At 41.7% G+C, this 17501-nt stretch overlaps 1 protein-coding gene across 2 annotated transcripts in view; it reads right to left on the bottom strand.

The window, feature by feature from the left end:
- gabra6b (gamma-aminobutyric acid type A receptor subunit alpha6b) overlaps positions 1 to 10158 on the bottom strand; it is a 29012-nt gene extending 18854 nt beyond the window's left edge. The window contains exons 1-7 of one of the 2 annotated variants that reach the window (XM_064349856.1): positions 9371 to 10158; positions 9024 to 9142; positions 8525 to 8592; positions 7494 to 7714; positions 7035 to 7117; positions 6796 to 6939; positions 1539 to 1691 (exon numbers count right to left, since the gene is read on the bottom strand). In XM_064349856.1, coding sequence (XP_064205926.1) covers positions 1539 to 1691; positions 6796 to 6939; positions 7035 to 7117; positions 7494 to 7714; positions 8525 to 8592; positions 9024 to 9142; positions 9371 to 9537 — 955 coding nt within the window. In that variant the 5' untranslated portion in view covers positions 9538 to 10158. Of the gene's footprint in view, positions 1 to 1538; positions 1692 to 6225; positions 6379 to 6795; positions 6940 to 7034; positions 7118 to 7493; positions 7715 to 8524; positions 8593 to 9023; positions 9143 to 9370 lie in introns of both variants that reach the window. The other variant, XM_064349855.1, reaches the window with a different exon arrangement.
- Between the last annotated feature and the right edge of the window lie 7343 nt (positions 10159 to 17501).

Genomic DNA, 17501 nt, shown 5'->3' with positions numbered 1-17501 from the left:
GTTTTAACTCCTGCCACATGGTTATTGTTGTGCCATAATTAGCTTGTAATATATACAATTTTAGGGTATGGCAGGGAATTATTAACATCCCACAAGCAGTTAATTCTCACTGCTCATCCATAACAAAGGAAAATCCAAAATATTCTAAAGTAGGTGAACTTGCAATAACAATGAACTAAAATACACAAATTGTTACTGATAAATATAATGTAAATGTTACATGAATATTACATTGTCTAATAATTCTAACTGCTGCAACTGTTACAAGGCTTGTGCCTGGTCTATATTAAACATTCTGGAATATTGATTGTTTTTTTGTTTGTTTTTTTTTTTGTTTTTTACCATACCCTCACCGGGAGGGGTGGTGAAGACCATACCCTCACAGGGAACATTTTTAAAAATAATTTAAGGAAAAGTTTTGTGAATGAGGCTCAATGTAAGCTATGAGAAAGCAAAATCAGATGAGTGTTGTGTCTCCTCTTCCACCATGAAAAAAAACTTCCTATTTTCGTAAAGCACTAGATTTAACAAGTCAAATGCATGTAATGCATGCATTACATTAACTTAAAATAAATAAATAAATAAAAACATTTCCACTAATAATGATGGCAGAGAGATCTTATATCACCCAGCCCCATATAACCCCTGAGTTCCACTATTAAAATCCTAGTGGGAGAAGACAAATGCCTCATTCACAAACTTTCAACAGTAGTTAAGACAGAGCGATGCTTCCTGAACCAGATAATTGGTGGAGCTACGATGTGCTACTTACACAGATCAATTCAAGACCTCCTGCTCAGAGGAATCCAATATTAGGGAACACTGCGTGACAGCGGTCCAACATTATGACGGATTCAAACCGCGTTGTTCCGAAAGGTTAAATCACATCTAAGGCTTTGCTGTCACTTTGATTTGTGAAAAACACGTAATAGCTCCACCCAGAACTTCTCCTTCACTTTATAACCACTTGACAATTGTGGTTCAGCTAAAGAGCTGTCAACAGGTCATGCTGAATTTAGAACACCCTTGAAAAGGCATCTGGTATATTTTAATATTACAAATTTATACATTTTTACTTTTTTTTTTTTTTAAATCTACAAGAGCCCTTGATTTCCGAAAATCAAGGGTTTAAGGCCTTTAATTCAGAAATGCACCAATGTCCAAAACCTTCATCAGGTACTGAGCTCTACTTGCAATCTGAGAGGCTGTTCAAGCTGAGTTCATTACACAGTCAAAAAAATGTAATGTAGGCTGATTTTTTTATTTTCCTTTTTAGAGTAAGTCAAACTTTATTTCCAGCTATAGCCAAACAAGCGAATCAGAATCTGGGAGTCCTCAACGGGACGCTCCCAAGCTTGAGCCTGAAGACAAAGCCAAAACCATCAAACTCAGAAAAGGCTCAAAAGACATCATAAAATAGAAGGTCTTTGAAGCTTTTGGACACGATCCATTTAGAATCTCGGGCTTATTTTTTTTAAGTAACCGAGACAACCAGACACAGAGGAACATAGACGTCGGTGACGGACGATGGACCCTACCAGCCATGGTTCGTGCGGGGATGGACTCTTTGTTTATCCAGAACACAACTTGCGACATCATAACGGTCATGAACATGGGGATGTATGTCTGAATGAGATAGAAACCTATTTTCCTTTCCAGGAAAAAATAGATGACCTGCACAGAGTACTCTCCTGAAATGAAGACAGGATGAAGACAGAGGACATGGATCAGCACAGGTGAAAAGATGGAGACTTACATGAAACAGGTTTCCCATACTGGTCATAACCAAAAGTAGCTAAATTAATAGGAAAATATTATCATCAAAGTAGGTTCCAAATATTTGGTTCTGGGATGCTTGATATAGCTGGGCTACTATTTAATACCCCAATGAACTGTTATTTTCACTGATTTTATACTATTAATACTGGGGACAAGATGAGTGAAGGATACAGGATCGTGTTCCTTCTCCTAAGCAAGATCACTTTTTCATTTTTATTTTGCATTTAAGTTAGCATCTCTCATTAATGCACAAGAGAGAATCTGTAGCTGCAGCGGAATGTACAGGAATGAATACAGATGAGATTCGAGCTGTACAAATTAACAACAGGACATTACTCTGCATAACGGCATTAGGAGATCACAGGCTAATTCAATACACCTTTTACGACGCACTTCCCTGCCTGAAAAATATTCTGAAGCAGGAAAGTTACGTCGCCATTTTATTAACAAGTTCATGATTAATAATATGAGATCCTAACTCCTTATCCTCGCTGTAATTTTGTATTCTGCAAACTAAGGTTCTGATAACGCTCACGGGAAGGGTCAAATAAAAACGCTAAAACGTTAAATTTATTAACATCAGTTAACAAACTTAATGTGCTATTGCCTTGCTTTGTATCATGACTGTTGCCACCCCCACCCCACCCAACCTCAGCTTTGACTTTCTGCAGGAATTCAAAAATCAATCAGTAAATACATGAATAAGCAATGTACTGCCATTCTTAGTCTCAAATCTAGCACTGCATGTCTGAGGCTCTGATTGGCTGTCGTTACTAATTCACTCTGCGCGTCTGAGACTCTGATTGGCTGTCGTTACGAATTCACTCTGCTCGTCTGAGACTCTGATTGGCTGTCGTTACTAATTCACTCTGCGCGTCTGAGACTCTGATTGGCTGTCGTTACGAATTCACTCTGCTCGTCTGAGACTCTGATTGGCTGTCGTTACTAATTCACTCTGCTCGTCTGAGACTCTGATTGGCTGTCGTTACCAATTCACACTGCGCGTCTGAGACTCTGATTGGCTGTCGTTACTAATTCACTCTGCGCGTCTGAGACTCTGATTGGCTGTCGTTACAATTCACCGTCGTCGAGACTCTGATGCTGTCGTTTCCTCTGTGGAGACTCTGATTGGCTGTCGTTACCAATTCACACTGCGCGTCTGAGCCTCTGATTGGCTGTGGTTACTGATTCACAGTGAAGTAGAGCCCTCTCGTTTCAGTATGGTGAAAGAAAGAAAGCTTAATTGTTAAAAGCTAACCAAGGCTAAACACACCCCCGCCAGGCACAGAAGCTCAGTTCCTCCTCTTCCCTCACTGTATACTAATAAACCTCCCACTGCAGTAAATTACAGACTACTTACAGAATAACAATCTACCCACCAGTTATGGGGCACGGAATAAAGTATGTGAACAACAACACTGGACTTTAAAGCAGCAAGTACAGTTCGGTTACGCTGAAGACATCTTAGATGCACACTAGATGGAAACGTATCTGCACGAAGAAGACTTTGCACAGTCTGTCAAAATCAGTGATGGGAAACAAAATAAAATGCTAAAATGGGAACCGGCTATATGAGGGTTCAACACATTCAATAGCCTACCCAGATATAGGGCGTCTGTTTAGCTTCTGCTCCCCACTGCTCTGGGAGGTTATGCTGCAAATACGAGGCTGTGCTACACTGCAATAAACACAATATCTGCACGCGCACCTAAAAACTGGCAACCCATTTCTGTCCCCTGCAGAGGACATGAGTTTCTGGTCTTATTCTCAGGAAGCATTCATTCTACTATGATGAAACCTACACTACAAAGGATGTTCAATAAAAAGAAAATAAATTAAAATTTTTGAAAATATATTCACTGCCAACACATTTTTGTGGTCCAAGACATCTTGTATTGTGTGGAAAAACTAAAATACTTAAAACATTTTTTTTCTCTTCCAAATGCATATTTTAAATTTAATTGTCTTCCACGAGTTCCTTCCCCAACGCAAAGTTTCTGGGATATCTCCCAACTCCTCGCTTAACTTCCGACAACAAAGGAACTGGCTACGTTGGGGAAACAGAGGGTGCCGGTGGCTCCAGACAAAGACTGCACAGGCTGCTTACAAGCCGCCGTGTATTAAGTCTTACAACAACAGCCAGAGGAAACAGAAATAACCCAGAGGAAGACACAAACAAAAAACGAACCAAAAAAAAAAAGCGCTCCTACAAAATCACCTGAAATAATCCCACCCGAGCTGACTACAGGAGACATGTTTTCTGTTGCTACTGTTGCCCAGAGTGTTCATTCTAGGTTAATCCTTGGAAAGGACCACACCCCCTCAACTGGCCTCCTGTGATGTCACAAAGGCAGAAATGTGACTTCATAATCAGTTCATATTTTGGCCGAACAGTAGCCTAACTGCGCACATGCTAACTTATAAACGTTGCCATAGGGCTCGCTAGCCTTATAGACCTGAAAGCCAATTAATTATTCTAAATGGCTTGGGTGCACAGCCACTCAACTTACAAAATTGCATGGTTCACTTTGCTACATGTTTAATTTCACAACTGGTTTTTAAACGTATTTGGGAAAACCCCAAAACTCCTTTAAAAAGTACATTTACATAGTAGTTAAAATATTTTTGGGAAAATACTGAACCCTAATAATCACTGAGACATTGGTACAGCTGGAACTAGATCCCAAAACCTGTGAGCACAACAGACACAAAAAAAGACTGGACTCACAACAGACCAAACTCAAACAATGTCTCAGTGTGATTCCTCTTGTCTTACGCGAACTTGCTATTGTCTAAAATATTAAAGTACATTTTAAAAAAAACAGCTTTCAATGTCAGGTGAATTTCGGGACAAGTTTCATAGAACCTACAACCTAATGTTCTTCAACCGCAATACCTACACCACCAGTACACCAGCACAGTGATGTTTGAATCTAGCTTCAGTGCAGAAAGCTGACAACTCACAACACAGTTCATGCATGGGCTACCCAGCAGAGCCCCATCGCCCTCGTTAAGCAGCCACATACAGAGGGAGTGTGTGTGTGTGTGTGTGTGAGAGCGAGAGAGAGAGGGAGGGAAGGAGGGAGAGACAGAGTGAAGGAGAGAGTGAGAGAGGGGGAGAGAGAGAGAGAGAGAGGGAGGGAAGGAGGAAGAGTGAGGGGGGGATAGGGAGAGAGAGAGAGAGAGAGAGCTTGGAGTGTACAAGTCAGTAAGCCACAGAGGGGTTAAATAGGCTTGAGGCATCGGTGTGCTTCTGAAGGCAAAATGCAAGGTACAAATTAGCTTCACTCAGCTAAGCCTCTTAGACGGATGCTAAGGGAAGCCGGTAGTGCTGCCGAGTTCAGGGAAGGGTCCTGCGACGTCACACAACCACAATGCACTGCGTGCCGCGCCCTGATGAGGCACTTCTCCCTCTCCTGCCACACTCCTCCCCCGCCAGCCAAGAACAGCGTGCCCTCTCGCTACCCTCGGCTTCCGTGGGTCCTCCATTATCCATTGTGTGTTTTATCTAAAGCAGCCTTCTAATGAATTAAGTACATTTGCAGAATTTTGAAATGTCACTCCCACTGTCTTGCAAAGGTGCATTTATCCCAAATTTCAAATGCCAAAGGAAACATTAATAAAGGTAAATAAAGCAATTATCCCTGCTTTTTGGAGAGGCCCTGTTTGGTTTATAGAGTTATGGAAGGACACACTACATAAAATAACAAAAATAAAAATGTAAAAAAATCTCTTTAAATAAAACCTCAGCGTTATCTCTCTTCTTCAAAAAAAAAAAAACACACAGCAGGACGCTTGCGGTTAATGAGTTTTCTGTAGATTCACGGGTTCCAACAGATGTAAACTTCAATCCATGCTAATGATTTGTATCTTTCTGTGGAGGGGCCCGGTGGAACTGCTGACGAACCACAGAGAAAAGGCACAAAGACCAGGGAAATCTACAAAGGCCAGCGGACGTGCTCTAATGCGGCAAATTAAAATCTAAAGAAATCGAACAGGACCGAAGTGAAAACTTAGAGGAAAACTTTAAGGTCGGACCTGATGCAATCTAGCATGATGTAACGCCAACAAGAGAAGCTAGCTGGTAAACAAAACTCTCTCTCTCTGAACGAGCCTACTTCAGTATTGGAATCCTTTACTGAAGCTTGTTTTTCCAATAGAGAGGAAATTACAATGATCGCATGTGCAAATCTGATCATATCCTTCAAGTTTGGTTCAAGAAAAATGCAAAAAGAAAATAATAATAAACATGAACTGTTTTAGTAAACCAAACTTTTGAATGGCCCTTTTTTAAACAAAAAATATTACAAAGTTTTTTTTTTTTGAATGCAATGAACCCTGAGGCATTCTGGGTAACCCTGTTAGATGTAAACACAACACACGAGACGGCGATGCACCATGACACACGGGCGGACCTCGGACAGAAATTTAATTTCGGGGGCCTACCAAACACAGTTCGAGCGGGAACCGATTCCTTATTGATCCAAAATGAGACCTGAGAAAGTATTACGGTCATTATGCACGGAATGTATGTCTGAATCAAGAAGAAGCCCATCTTCCTCTGGAGGTGGAAGTAAACTGTCATAATTATGTATTCACCTGTCAGAAAACAAACGGAATTTGGCATGTAGCATTTCGACATGTAGAGTTAAAAAAAAAAAATGAAAATAAAAACATGACAAAATAAATATTATCAGCACTTCAACTTAAATGTTGAATTATGTAACAGCTGGTTGTACTCTGAAGTAAACAGTAAGCATGAGCACTGAACACAGCCAGCACCAGGCTGTACACTGCAATAAATACCCAATGCAAGGCACATAAAAGAACACTGAAATAGCACTGAACACTAATTCTACGAACGTGTTTCTTAGTTATATCTATGTCTAATAACTTAGAGTAAAGATCTGATATAGAGCATGGTAGTAAGAATGATTTGAACTTTTCTGCTAAATCCAATGTATTTTAGCAATGGTCTACATATAATTCCGCTCATTCCATGCAGGTGCTCCTTACCTGTGTTGGATTTTAATCTCTCAGTGGACACTGTCTGCCCTATAAGATCATACTGGAGCAAGCTCGACGACTCCTCTGGCACCTCTACTGATAACAAGGGGCCTTTCTTCCAGGTATAAACGATTTCACTGATGGGATAGGCGTCTACATTTTGAGTAAACAAGACATGGTCAACAATCATGATTGGGAACACAACCGTCTTGATCAAGATTCTCTCTGCTCAATGAAAGGTGACTTACAGCTACCAAACTTGAGGGGACAGGCGTGTCCATCCATGGGAAAGTTCATCAACCTCATTGGGCATTCTGCATTAATAGTTAGTCTGTAATCGAAGTAAAAAATTATAATTTAAACATTTGAATCCATTGTATTCTGAAGAGATAAAGGACATTATACAGACTATACCAGTCGTTACGTATTCACAACTAAAATGTCACAGCAACGAATGAGAGCATGATAGTGCTTCTGGAAAATTTTGCGCAAACGGCAGCAAAAAATCGACTCAACCAATCTCCACTGAAAGAGATGGAACAACTAGTTATTCGGTGGCGTTGTGGAAAAAGCAGAAAGCTGTCGTGTGCTCTGAAATCCTGGCGACAGACTTTTAAAGAACAGAGCATACGGCCTCGCTGTGAGACAGATCTATTTTGGAAAGCAGGGAGGGGTTGAGGAGGGGGGGGGACCGCGCGTTCCGCTACCTCATGGTGTACAGGACAGTTCCGTTCTGCATGATGCGGAACAGCTTGTTGGGAGTGGTCATGTTGTGAGAGATGGACCTCTTGCCGTTCCGGAAGAAGGTGTCCGGCGTCCAGATCTTGCTGACCATGAGGTTGTTCAGCCGGAGGATCTCGATGGGGCCCTCGAACCGCAACCGCTCGTCCACCCACGTTTGCCGGAAGAACACGTCTATCGTGTACTCCTACAACGCGGTGGTTCACAACCAGTGGTTACTATGATTACGTCTTATCTAAAACAATAAACGTGTCCACATGCTCGTATTTAAATACCACCATGTGTCCACACATTACTCTACAAAATGGCGTTTTTTTGCAAACGCATTACACTGTGTCTCTCTCAAAAAACTTTTTTTATGGCAAATACATAGAAACGCTTGTGCGCATCTTGCAGCTGATATTAAGGCTAAGCCTTTTTTTAAAAAATAAATAAATCCATGCAACATCATAAATGTGACGTGTGATGGATTCAAATCCAGAATGCTGTTAATGGCAGTTAAATATAGATCACTTCCGACTCTGAAATTGAGTAAGTGTGCATATGTGTATATATATGTGCGTGTGTGTGTGTGTGTGTGTATATATACATATATATACATGTATATATACTGCTTAAAGATATACAGCAGTATCACATGGGGGCTGAAATGGCTTTAGATGCAGTGGTGAAAGTAAAGAGCGCGTTGGGAATGAAGCACTCGACCGAGAGCTCTCCGCTGACAGGGGATTGTCAGATTAAAATCCCTAATCTTCTCTAATGACATTCTGCTCAAAGGCCAGAATGGTGAAGACAGGGTGGACATGACTTGAGGCACTGGACACGCTTCAGCGTCCAGCAGTTCTGCTAGCTGGTCCACAGGAACACAAACGTACACACGAACGTATAAATTTGCGTTTGGGACATTATTAACCCTTGTTAAGGAAATTTCTCTCTCGCCAACTTTGCATGCAAGAACATACATATGCATAAAAACATATATTTAAAAAAAACATACCATTTCAACATCTGAAACGGGACCAAAGCTTGTGACAAAGATGTCAGTTTTTACTTCAGTAACAGGACCTATAAAGAATGCATTGTTAAGGAATGGTATTTCTTACAAACCTTTACCAAGAATCTATCTAAGCAAAAAATAAATAAATAAAAATGACTAAGTATCCAATATCTCGGTGTGCCTCGTTAAAGATACAACAGGTTGCTTGAAATGCAGTGATTTTAATGCTGTCATTTTGCAATAAGTCTGGCAACTGTTCAGAACGTCAATCGATGAATTAATTCATGTTTCTGCTTTTTAATGTTTCGTTTGTCTACAGTGAAACTTAATTGTCAGGGTAAAATTTAAATGGCTGAGCATTAACCACCAGTCAACGTCAAACAAATGGCGGTTATCAAAAATACCTACTCACTGAAAGTAAACTTTTTCTGCATTCAATGTGTTTCGATCTCTTAAACTCCATTACTATTCACCTGTTACCGCAAAGCAAGTGCTTTACCTCCAAATCCCGGTCGAAGTCTGTTGTCATAGCCATCTAGAAGCCTGTCCAACACACGCGTGATGTTATCCAAATAGACACTCGCTTCAGTCCGCTGGTTTCCCCAAACATTGCCAGCACTACAAAAATAACATACTATTTGTAGTCTTTGTTGGCTCTTTCCAAACTCAAAAAACTGTCTCACACCTTGTTCAATTACTGTACAAATCACAAAGCCTGGCATAACCGTCAATTACTGTGAAGAATAAACAAAGATATAAAAACAAATATCCATTGCTTCAAAAAAACGCATTAAGTGAAGGAAGAGGCTGCTGCTATATGTTAAACGCACACCATTAGCTACTCACCAAGACAGGAAAATGCAAGCGAAGAGGAAAGCCATGCCCGGCGAACAGTCTACAGCCAAAAAGCCCTTGTCAACTGTCATAATTTGCATAGTCCATATTTCAGTGCTGATAAAATTCAGATCCCAAGTCCTTGCGTAAATCGGGAAGCTATTTGAAGCTATCCTCATCGACTTGCCTAGCGCGACAGTGCCTCATCTGACCAGCTCAGTAGAAAAACTAAAGAGTTTTAAGAGACGGAAGCGCGGGGACGGACAGCATTGACAATAATCGAATAGGGCATTATGGGAGATTAGAAGGAAGAAATCCACGGATAGTTTTGGCAGGGAATTAGCAAGGACCCGTTTGGAGATTTGGAGAAGACTCAAATGTCCCGCTGCCGGAGATTACGCCAGAGATGGTTTCAGTTTCTCCGAGAGAAAGAGAGAGAGAGAGAGAGAGAGAGCGAGCGCGCGCATTCCACAGATGTTAATTCATAATAAAGTTCAAAAGAGTCTAAAGCTCCATATTGTGCAGTGACCTTGCGCATATCCGCCGGGGATTTCCCTTTTTCATTCACAGTCAGACGGTGTCTACTCTAGTTTGTTTTCATATTTTTGTTATCTATTTTGTTTATAAATTTGTATTTTCAAAAAGAAAGCAACCGAACCACACTGACACTGTAAAGAGAAGTCACAAAGATGCGAAGCAGAGGAAGGAGGAGCTATGTGGATTCTTCACCAAAACATCCCATCCTGAGACACCTGCGTGGATTTGGTTTATAGGCGGTGGTGTTTAATCTCATAAAAATTGAGGTTTTTTTTTTCGTCTCATGGGAAAATGCGACGATAGACATGCACGTGTTGCCTATTTAAATGTATGGTTGGTAGGCTACTGCACAGGTATTCATTACACTTGTGGGGCAATTGTTAAATGCAGTTAGACTAAATTTATTGCAGATGTTTGCCCAGGCCCCTGATATTCTTGGCAGCAAATTAAAATGATAAAAAACAAAGTTTTTAATAATTTATTGATGCTTAACGAATGGGGCTCATTGCTTAATTAGTGAATTCAAATAATATGTGTTTGTATCTTTTTTTGTATTATTCCATTCCCACAAGTATGCAAAAAAACTATTTTTTCAACATCACCCTGAGCTTTGGATATAAAAAAAAACATTTTATTTCAGTATTAATGAGCTTGACACCAAAGGAAGTTGAACATTGAAGTTTCCTTCTCATAATTGGAAAAAAATAAAATAAGTGTCATTCAAACAATGGTGATTTGGTTATGTCAGCGTCCGTTACATTATTTTGAAATCTTAAAACTTTTACTCATCTCGGTGCATTAGTTTGATACTTGTAAGTATGTTAGCACGTAAGCACATAACCATGTATCTAAGTAAGTGAACTTAAGACAAATTAGTAAATTGGTAAAAGTACAGTTAGCCAATAAAATATGTATGTAAATAAATGTAATTAAAAGCAAGTCAGTAAGTACGGTATGGAAAAGAGGAACTACAACCTGTTGTTTCTGAGACATTCCGCAGTACGGGCACCAGAAAAGTCCTGTCCTCACTCTTGATGTAAAGCGTGCTTTGGCTCGTCTCAGCAGGGAAACCCTTTCTCGTTCTTTACTAGGCCCTCTATGTTCGGTGTGAGAAGCGTGAATGCTCCCAGACTGAGCCACTTTGCCCGATAAAGAACACTCGCACCAGACAGGGTTCCTGGACGGCGACACAGGGGCGCCTGCTAGAAACCCTTTCTTCTGAGAGTGCGTGACTCACGTGTTTCAATACAACGCTTTTTTTTTAGATTACGGTCCTTATTTTTTTAGCGGTAATTCACATAATTTGTCCTTTGACCGTTTTTCTCCATTCAAATGTCAATTTGTTCATAGCTTTCTCCATTTAAAATGTTAATGTACTTCTTCTACGATTTTTACTTTAATTGAGTAATTGTCCCAATGGGCCGGTATCTCGCATTTAGCATCACATTAATGAAGTCAGGACCCAAACTGACTTCATTAAAGGATCGGTGGTATTCAGTCTCTGTGTTGTTTCATTGTAATGTTTTGCTGAAATATTGTTGCATTCTCATGATGCTGATAGCTGAACTTGTAACTGATTCAGCTGCATTTTGGTAGTTTATTCCTGGGAGTAACAGTGATGTTCTGCGCTCCTATACTCTGCATGAGATCACCCACTGGGTGATTACAACTCAACGTAATGACAGTGGCGCTCCTAAGTGCGGGCTAAGCCCTATAATCTGGACCCTGCTAGGTTGAATTTATGTCTTTAGAAGACCGAGACAGGGCGGAATGCACCAGCGTTACTGTAGCCTCATCCCTTCGGCATTGGATGGGTTAATCTCAGGTACCGCTTCCTGGGCTACAGCTGCACATGCGCCCCCTGGCTGATGATCAGGTAACTGCAGGCCACCAGCTGCCATCAATGAGGGATGCACGGCCGGCCTAATAGTCCAAGATCTTTGGTAAATGTACAAATATGGTTTACAATTTGGAAAACAGCCACGTGCCCATGGGAAATGTAGTTTATCTTGTTCATTGAGAAATGCATGTCCATGTACTGTACATATGTTTTTTTTTTTTTTTTACATTTTCTTCCCTATTTTTCCCCATTATTTCCCAAAATTAGGATTGCCACTTATACTTTCAAATTGCCGCCATGCCACCAACACCTGCATGAGAAGCAATGTAGCTGGAAAGCACACAAGTCTCTCATGTGTAGTAATGATTTACAAGACAAGCAATGGCCTTTTTATAACCCCAACAGACCACACAGTATTATGGTAGCGAGTTGGTACGTACTGGAGAAGAGGTGCGTCTCTAACTGATCATAACTGACAGGCCGAGGGTGCCTGGAGCATCACTGGGGAAACTAATGCGGTGATAACCAGGGAAACCCCAACCCACCGACCCCCCCCCAACAAGTTATGGCTGTCTATTGCGAACTCCCTGTCACAATCAGAAAATGACAGGAAAAGCCAAGTCCATTTGGGGTCCACCCTGTGTTTGCATCCACCCCGCAAGTGTCTCTCAGAAGCCTCCCATCTGCGGTAGTAAGTTCCTGTTACTCAGATAGTCACCCGCAGACCTGGGTCAAATACGTATTTGTTTTGGATTCAAATACTTTTCTGTGCTCTATTGATCTTGCCTGGTGTAACTGAGCCTGCCAATATGACCAGAAGGCGGGGTTTGCACTTTTTGAGAGTATTTCACTGGTTTCAGTGCACAAGACAACATCAGTAAAGAATAGAAAAGTATTTTAATCCAAAACAAATACGTATTTGACCCAGGTCTGCTCACCAGTTTGTATGTCAACTGCATGTGTACCACGTGTTGCTGCTATGCTACGTGTTGTTTGGGCGCTGTGGTATGACGTGGACCTATTTCCATCACTCCTCGTTGAATCCTCTTGTTGTAAAATGTATCTGAGAGTAATGCGTAAATCCTGCGAAAACCAGTTTACTTTCATCTATTTATTTATATCAATGTAAATTTTCATCACTAAGCCTGTGCTTATCTTTAAGTCGTTTGTGGTTTATGAAAATTGGGCTTCGTCCCATATTGTGTTAATCTGAAGGAATTATGTGTCTTGATGCGACCTAACACCTTTGCAATGCTTTTAACTTCATTCACCAAAGTTAGATAATAAAGGCTGTTTGGTCATTCAGCACCTCGCTTGCAGCTTTATGAGATCTGAAGATGGATTCTAGATTAAATGATTTTTGTGTACAGTATATCGCCAAAGGTTAGATCGTATGTAAGTTAAAAAAAATGGAAGCTGTATGGCATATCGACATTTCATGAAGACAAAAATATCTGTCTTGACCCTCTTCCTAATTGCCTTCTCAAACTGCCTCCGCTTGGCTCTCGCCGTCACCCCACAGAGTCACTGTGCAAACGACGGCTTTTTGGCAGCCATTTTTTTCACCATATCAGATGTTTAGGGGGCCTTGTTGACACAACACCAGCGCTGCACTGTGGCAAAACAGATGGTCTGAGATCGAGCGGCGCGGATGTGCTACATGCCCAATTTTAAGCCACAGGGAAATTACTGGGAAAAAAAATTTTTACAGCCTGCTGTTCCTGGACATAACTCTTGTTTTAACTAAGAATGGTTTCAAATTAAACACATAATTTATTAGTATTGTTAGTATTAGTATTATTAGACATGCAGGATTATGTATCTAACCTAAGGCATGTTTAAAACTTGCTGTCTTGCACTGCAGGCCGGGGCTTAATTGGATTTCGCAGCTGGACACCGCTCGAGGTATGCTGTAATAAGGACAAAAGTTCATCACCTGAATCTGTTTCTGAAATACCGGGGCCCAAGCATTAAAGAAATCATTACCTTTTTTCTGGTCTGTGAGTGTAACTTTTAAAAAAAAGGTTGAGCGCCCACACTAGGAAAGGCCACCAACATGTTTGAACACCACATGCATGTTGGTGGCCTTTCAACATGCACGTGGTGGGGGGGAGGCTTTGGGAAAGGGGATTTTGAGGAAGGATGGGTTCATTAAGACAACAAACATCCCTTTTTTCAGGAGCAGGGAAGTAAGAGACCAGAAAGTACTGGGGGTTCTTCCAAAATTACAGAGACAGGCACGGAGAACTGGACTTTCTCCTGGGTGCCAAATGCTGCCAAGCGGAGAGGGAGAGCACACAATTAAGACCAATTAGGAGCACCGGCCACTGTAGCATCCGTGGACACGATCTGGGGAGGCTGCCGATCCATGAATTGAATAGAGGGTTCCAGGATGGATGCCAAGCATGCGCACTGTCTCCAACCTGGCAACCCGTTTTCCCTGTGTGCACTGTCTCCAATCTGGCAACCCACACCCCCCAGTGTGCACTGTCTCCAATCTGGCAACCCGTCGCCCCCCCGAGTCCCCAAACGGAGGCGGATGACGGCGAGCGCAGGGCCAGATGTGACGGCGGCTCTCCGCGGCGGGGATGAACCGTGCTCTCGGACAGATGGCGAGGAGCTTCGGGAGGGAGGTACCTCTCCACCTGGAGACAACCGGCCAGGACCCTGCGAGGCCCTCTCTTTTTTTTTTTTGGCAGCGGCGGCCATGACGCCTTCCAGGCCAGGAGGCAGTCCGTTTGGCACGGAACTGTTTCCATGACAATGAGCCAGGCAGAAGGGGAGGAGCAGGACGTGACCTTCAGATCAACAGCAGGTGGGTCATTTTTCGGGTTGGCTGTGACAATCTGTTTTTTATAGTCGACGGCTTCCAACCCCGCCCCGCTTCTGTTGTTCTGTCGCTGACATTCTCTGGTGTTGTCTCAAAGGCATTGGTTCGGCTCGGGATTGACCCCATGACCTTCTGGTGCCGGGGTGTGCACATCACCGGCCGCTGAACCGGAAAGCTAAACTTAACAGGCACTTTGTGCACAAATGCACCATGAGTGATTTGGTTCGTTTCTACATCGAAAATGGAGACGCTCACCTAAACTGTTGGAAAATGAACCCAGCGAAGTGAGAATTTTCCTTCCCTGGAATTGCAAACCAAACTCATTTGAATAATGCTTCAATAATGAGGCATTAAATGCCTGTAGATATGACCCCTGCAATATTAATGGTAAACACATTTGTTTGTTTTTTTTATGCTTGCACGCTCTTTATTCGTTTTCATTAAAGTTAGCTCATATGCATACTTTTCTGACAGAGTGAACTACTTTTGCTCATTTCCTGTCCTGGAAATTCATGTGTCCTTTTGGTTTTCATGCACCGATGAACCAGTTTAATTGGTCTGTACCTTGATTTGTTCACAGAGGCAAAATCATCTTATCGACTCATTAGAGACACATTATTTTATATATTACCCAATAAGCATACTTGATTGTTCAGTAACTGTACAACCATTGGTTCAAACTTACTGGAGCCTAGTACTTAACAGTACTCACGTTTTAGCAGTAGAGAAAGAGTACGATAATGGATAGAAGCCTGAATGCCAACCGCATTTTTCATTACAGTCGATTGTAACGTACTTATCACGTTACAGGTAGCCATGCAGGTAGCCGGCAGTATGAGGTTTCTCTTTTATATCTGGCTAATTATTACATTCAGGTGAAATATCACACCCCCCAGAAAAGCTTGTCTACTAAGACCAACTAAATGGTAAATGGACTGCATTTATATAGCGCTTTTATCCAAAGCGCTTTACAATTCAACGCGCCGCAGGGCAGGGGATTGAACCGGCAACCCTCTGACTGCCAGACAACCGCTCTTACCTCCTGAGCTATGTCACCCCTAGGTTAATTAACCAGATAAATTATACAACCAGCCAACACAAAAATGTTCTCACAATGTTACTGTAATGTTTTGCCAACGTTATTACATTGCCACGACATGGTAGTGACATTGTGAGAACACTTTGCGTTAGCTGGGCTCTGAGACCAAGAGGGTCACTATAATGAGTATGTAAAGTTCAAACAGAATCCATATCCACCTTGTATTGACTGAACACAGAAGAAAGGAGAAACAAAAGGGTGCTTAATGAGGGAAAAAAAAGGTAACGACTTAAAAAAGGGAGTGACCTCAACTCACCTCAGCTGCAACCCGCCTAACCCATTTCATTTCCTGTGATAGATGTAGCATTGCAGCATTTCCACCACATTCCATTCTACTGCTGCTTTACACCAGGCTGGCCAATGGAGGACAGCCACCCCCGTTACAGATTCCCATAGATTACAGGTTCCTCTCGAGATTTCTTCCCATTCTTTCCCATTTTTTTTTTTAAACTCATGTACTTGCTATTTGGAGGTTCAGGCCTGGTGTTTGCTCTGTTTACACTTTTTGCCCTGTCTCTTCCCTTGCTACTCTGTAAAGCATCATTATGACAGCTCTCTGTAAAACAGCACTATACAAATAAAATGTAATTTCGTTGAAAGAACCATGTAAGCTAGTCTGTGATAGATTGGCCGCCTGTTCAGGGTGAATTCCTGCCTCTCGTCTAATGCATGCACCCCCTCAACCCTGAGCAGGATAAGCAGGTATAGACAATGGATGGATGGATGGATGTTAGTAAAGAGGCATTGTTGGAGTTAGTTGATGTGTTTTTTAGAGCAAGCAAGGCAAAAATCACACTGTGATAGTGCAGTAGCCCAACGCGTATGGCTACTTATGCACAAGCAGTTAAATACACCCCACCGTAAGCCTCAGTAGGCATCTGGAGGCTTTCAGGATAGCCATTTTGGCTCTCCGAAGGACCCCCAGTTCAAACACACATACATCCCTGCCTTTTGCTGATTGATACATTGTGCTTTGGTGTAAACAACCAACAGAATTGCCAACAGATGGATTTAGTCCTCAATGCAAAGAAGAGTCAGCTAAGGGAAAAGAGGTGGTTTCATTTGTTTGCCTCTGTCAACTTTAATCTCATTAGGAAAGCGCCACACGTGTCTTTATTTTCTCTCACTCTGTTTGCAGTGAAGCCGTCTGGATTACCTTTAAACAAAGGAAATTCAGCAGAAAAATTTTTCATCACTGAAGGAGCAGTCAATATCCCTACAATGTAATTAATTTCAGCAATATTTCACTTCATAGAGGCAACCTATAATCTTACTTTCAAATGGTTTACCACGCACACACACACACACAGGCATACACACGCACGCACACACACACACACACACATACACACGCACATACACAAACTCACACACACACCATAAAAAATGTCCAAACAGTATAGCAGGCCAGTGGTAATTATGCCCATAATCCCCTGGGTATAATTGGTGATTGTGTCGCCCCGTGAGGGAGAGATTTAATATACATGCTAGTATTAGCATGTGCCCTCCTTAATGGACAAAGAATATTATAATGATGAGTCAGATGCTAAACTGTGATTGGGCTTTTGCCGATTTCAGCACCATGGACAGCCACACAGTGATATGAAATCTACATTTAATTATTGTCCATTCAATCTGTAAGGGAATAAGTACAAGTTTGTAACTGCAGGCTATGATCAAATGAAAGGGAATTATTTCTGGTTAGAAATGATATCTCAGGAAAAAAAAAAATATATATATATATATAGTTACACTGTGGTATGATATCAAACCCGTACAAAGTGCTTTGGTAATCAGATCAGCTGTTCGAGACATTACTGGATTGTCTGCCCTTGGT

Source organism: Anguilla rostrata, chromosome 9 (genome assembly GCF_018555375.3).
Source record: "Anguilla rostrata isolate EN2019 chromosome 9, ASM1855537v3, whole genome shotgun sequence".
Lineage (NCBI taxonomy): Eukaryota > Metazoa > Chordata > Actinopteri > Anguilliformes > Anguillidae > Anguilla > Anguilla rostrata.
Note: the sequence above shows the minus strand (reverse complement) of the source record. Positions and strands in the feature narration are given on the sequence as shown.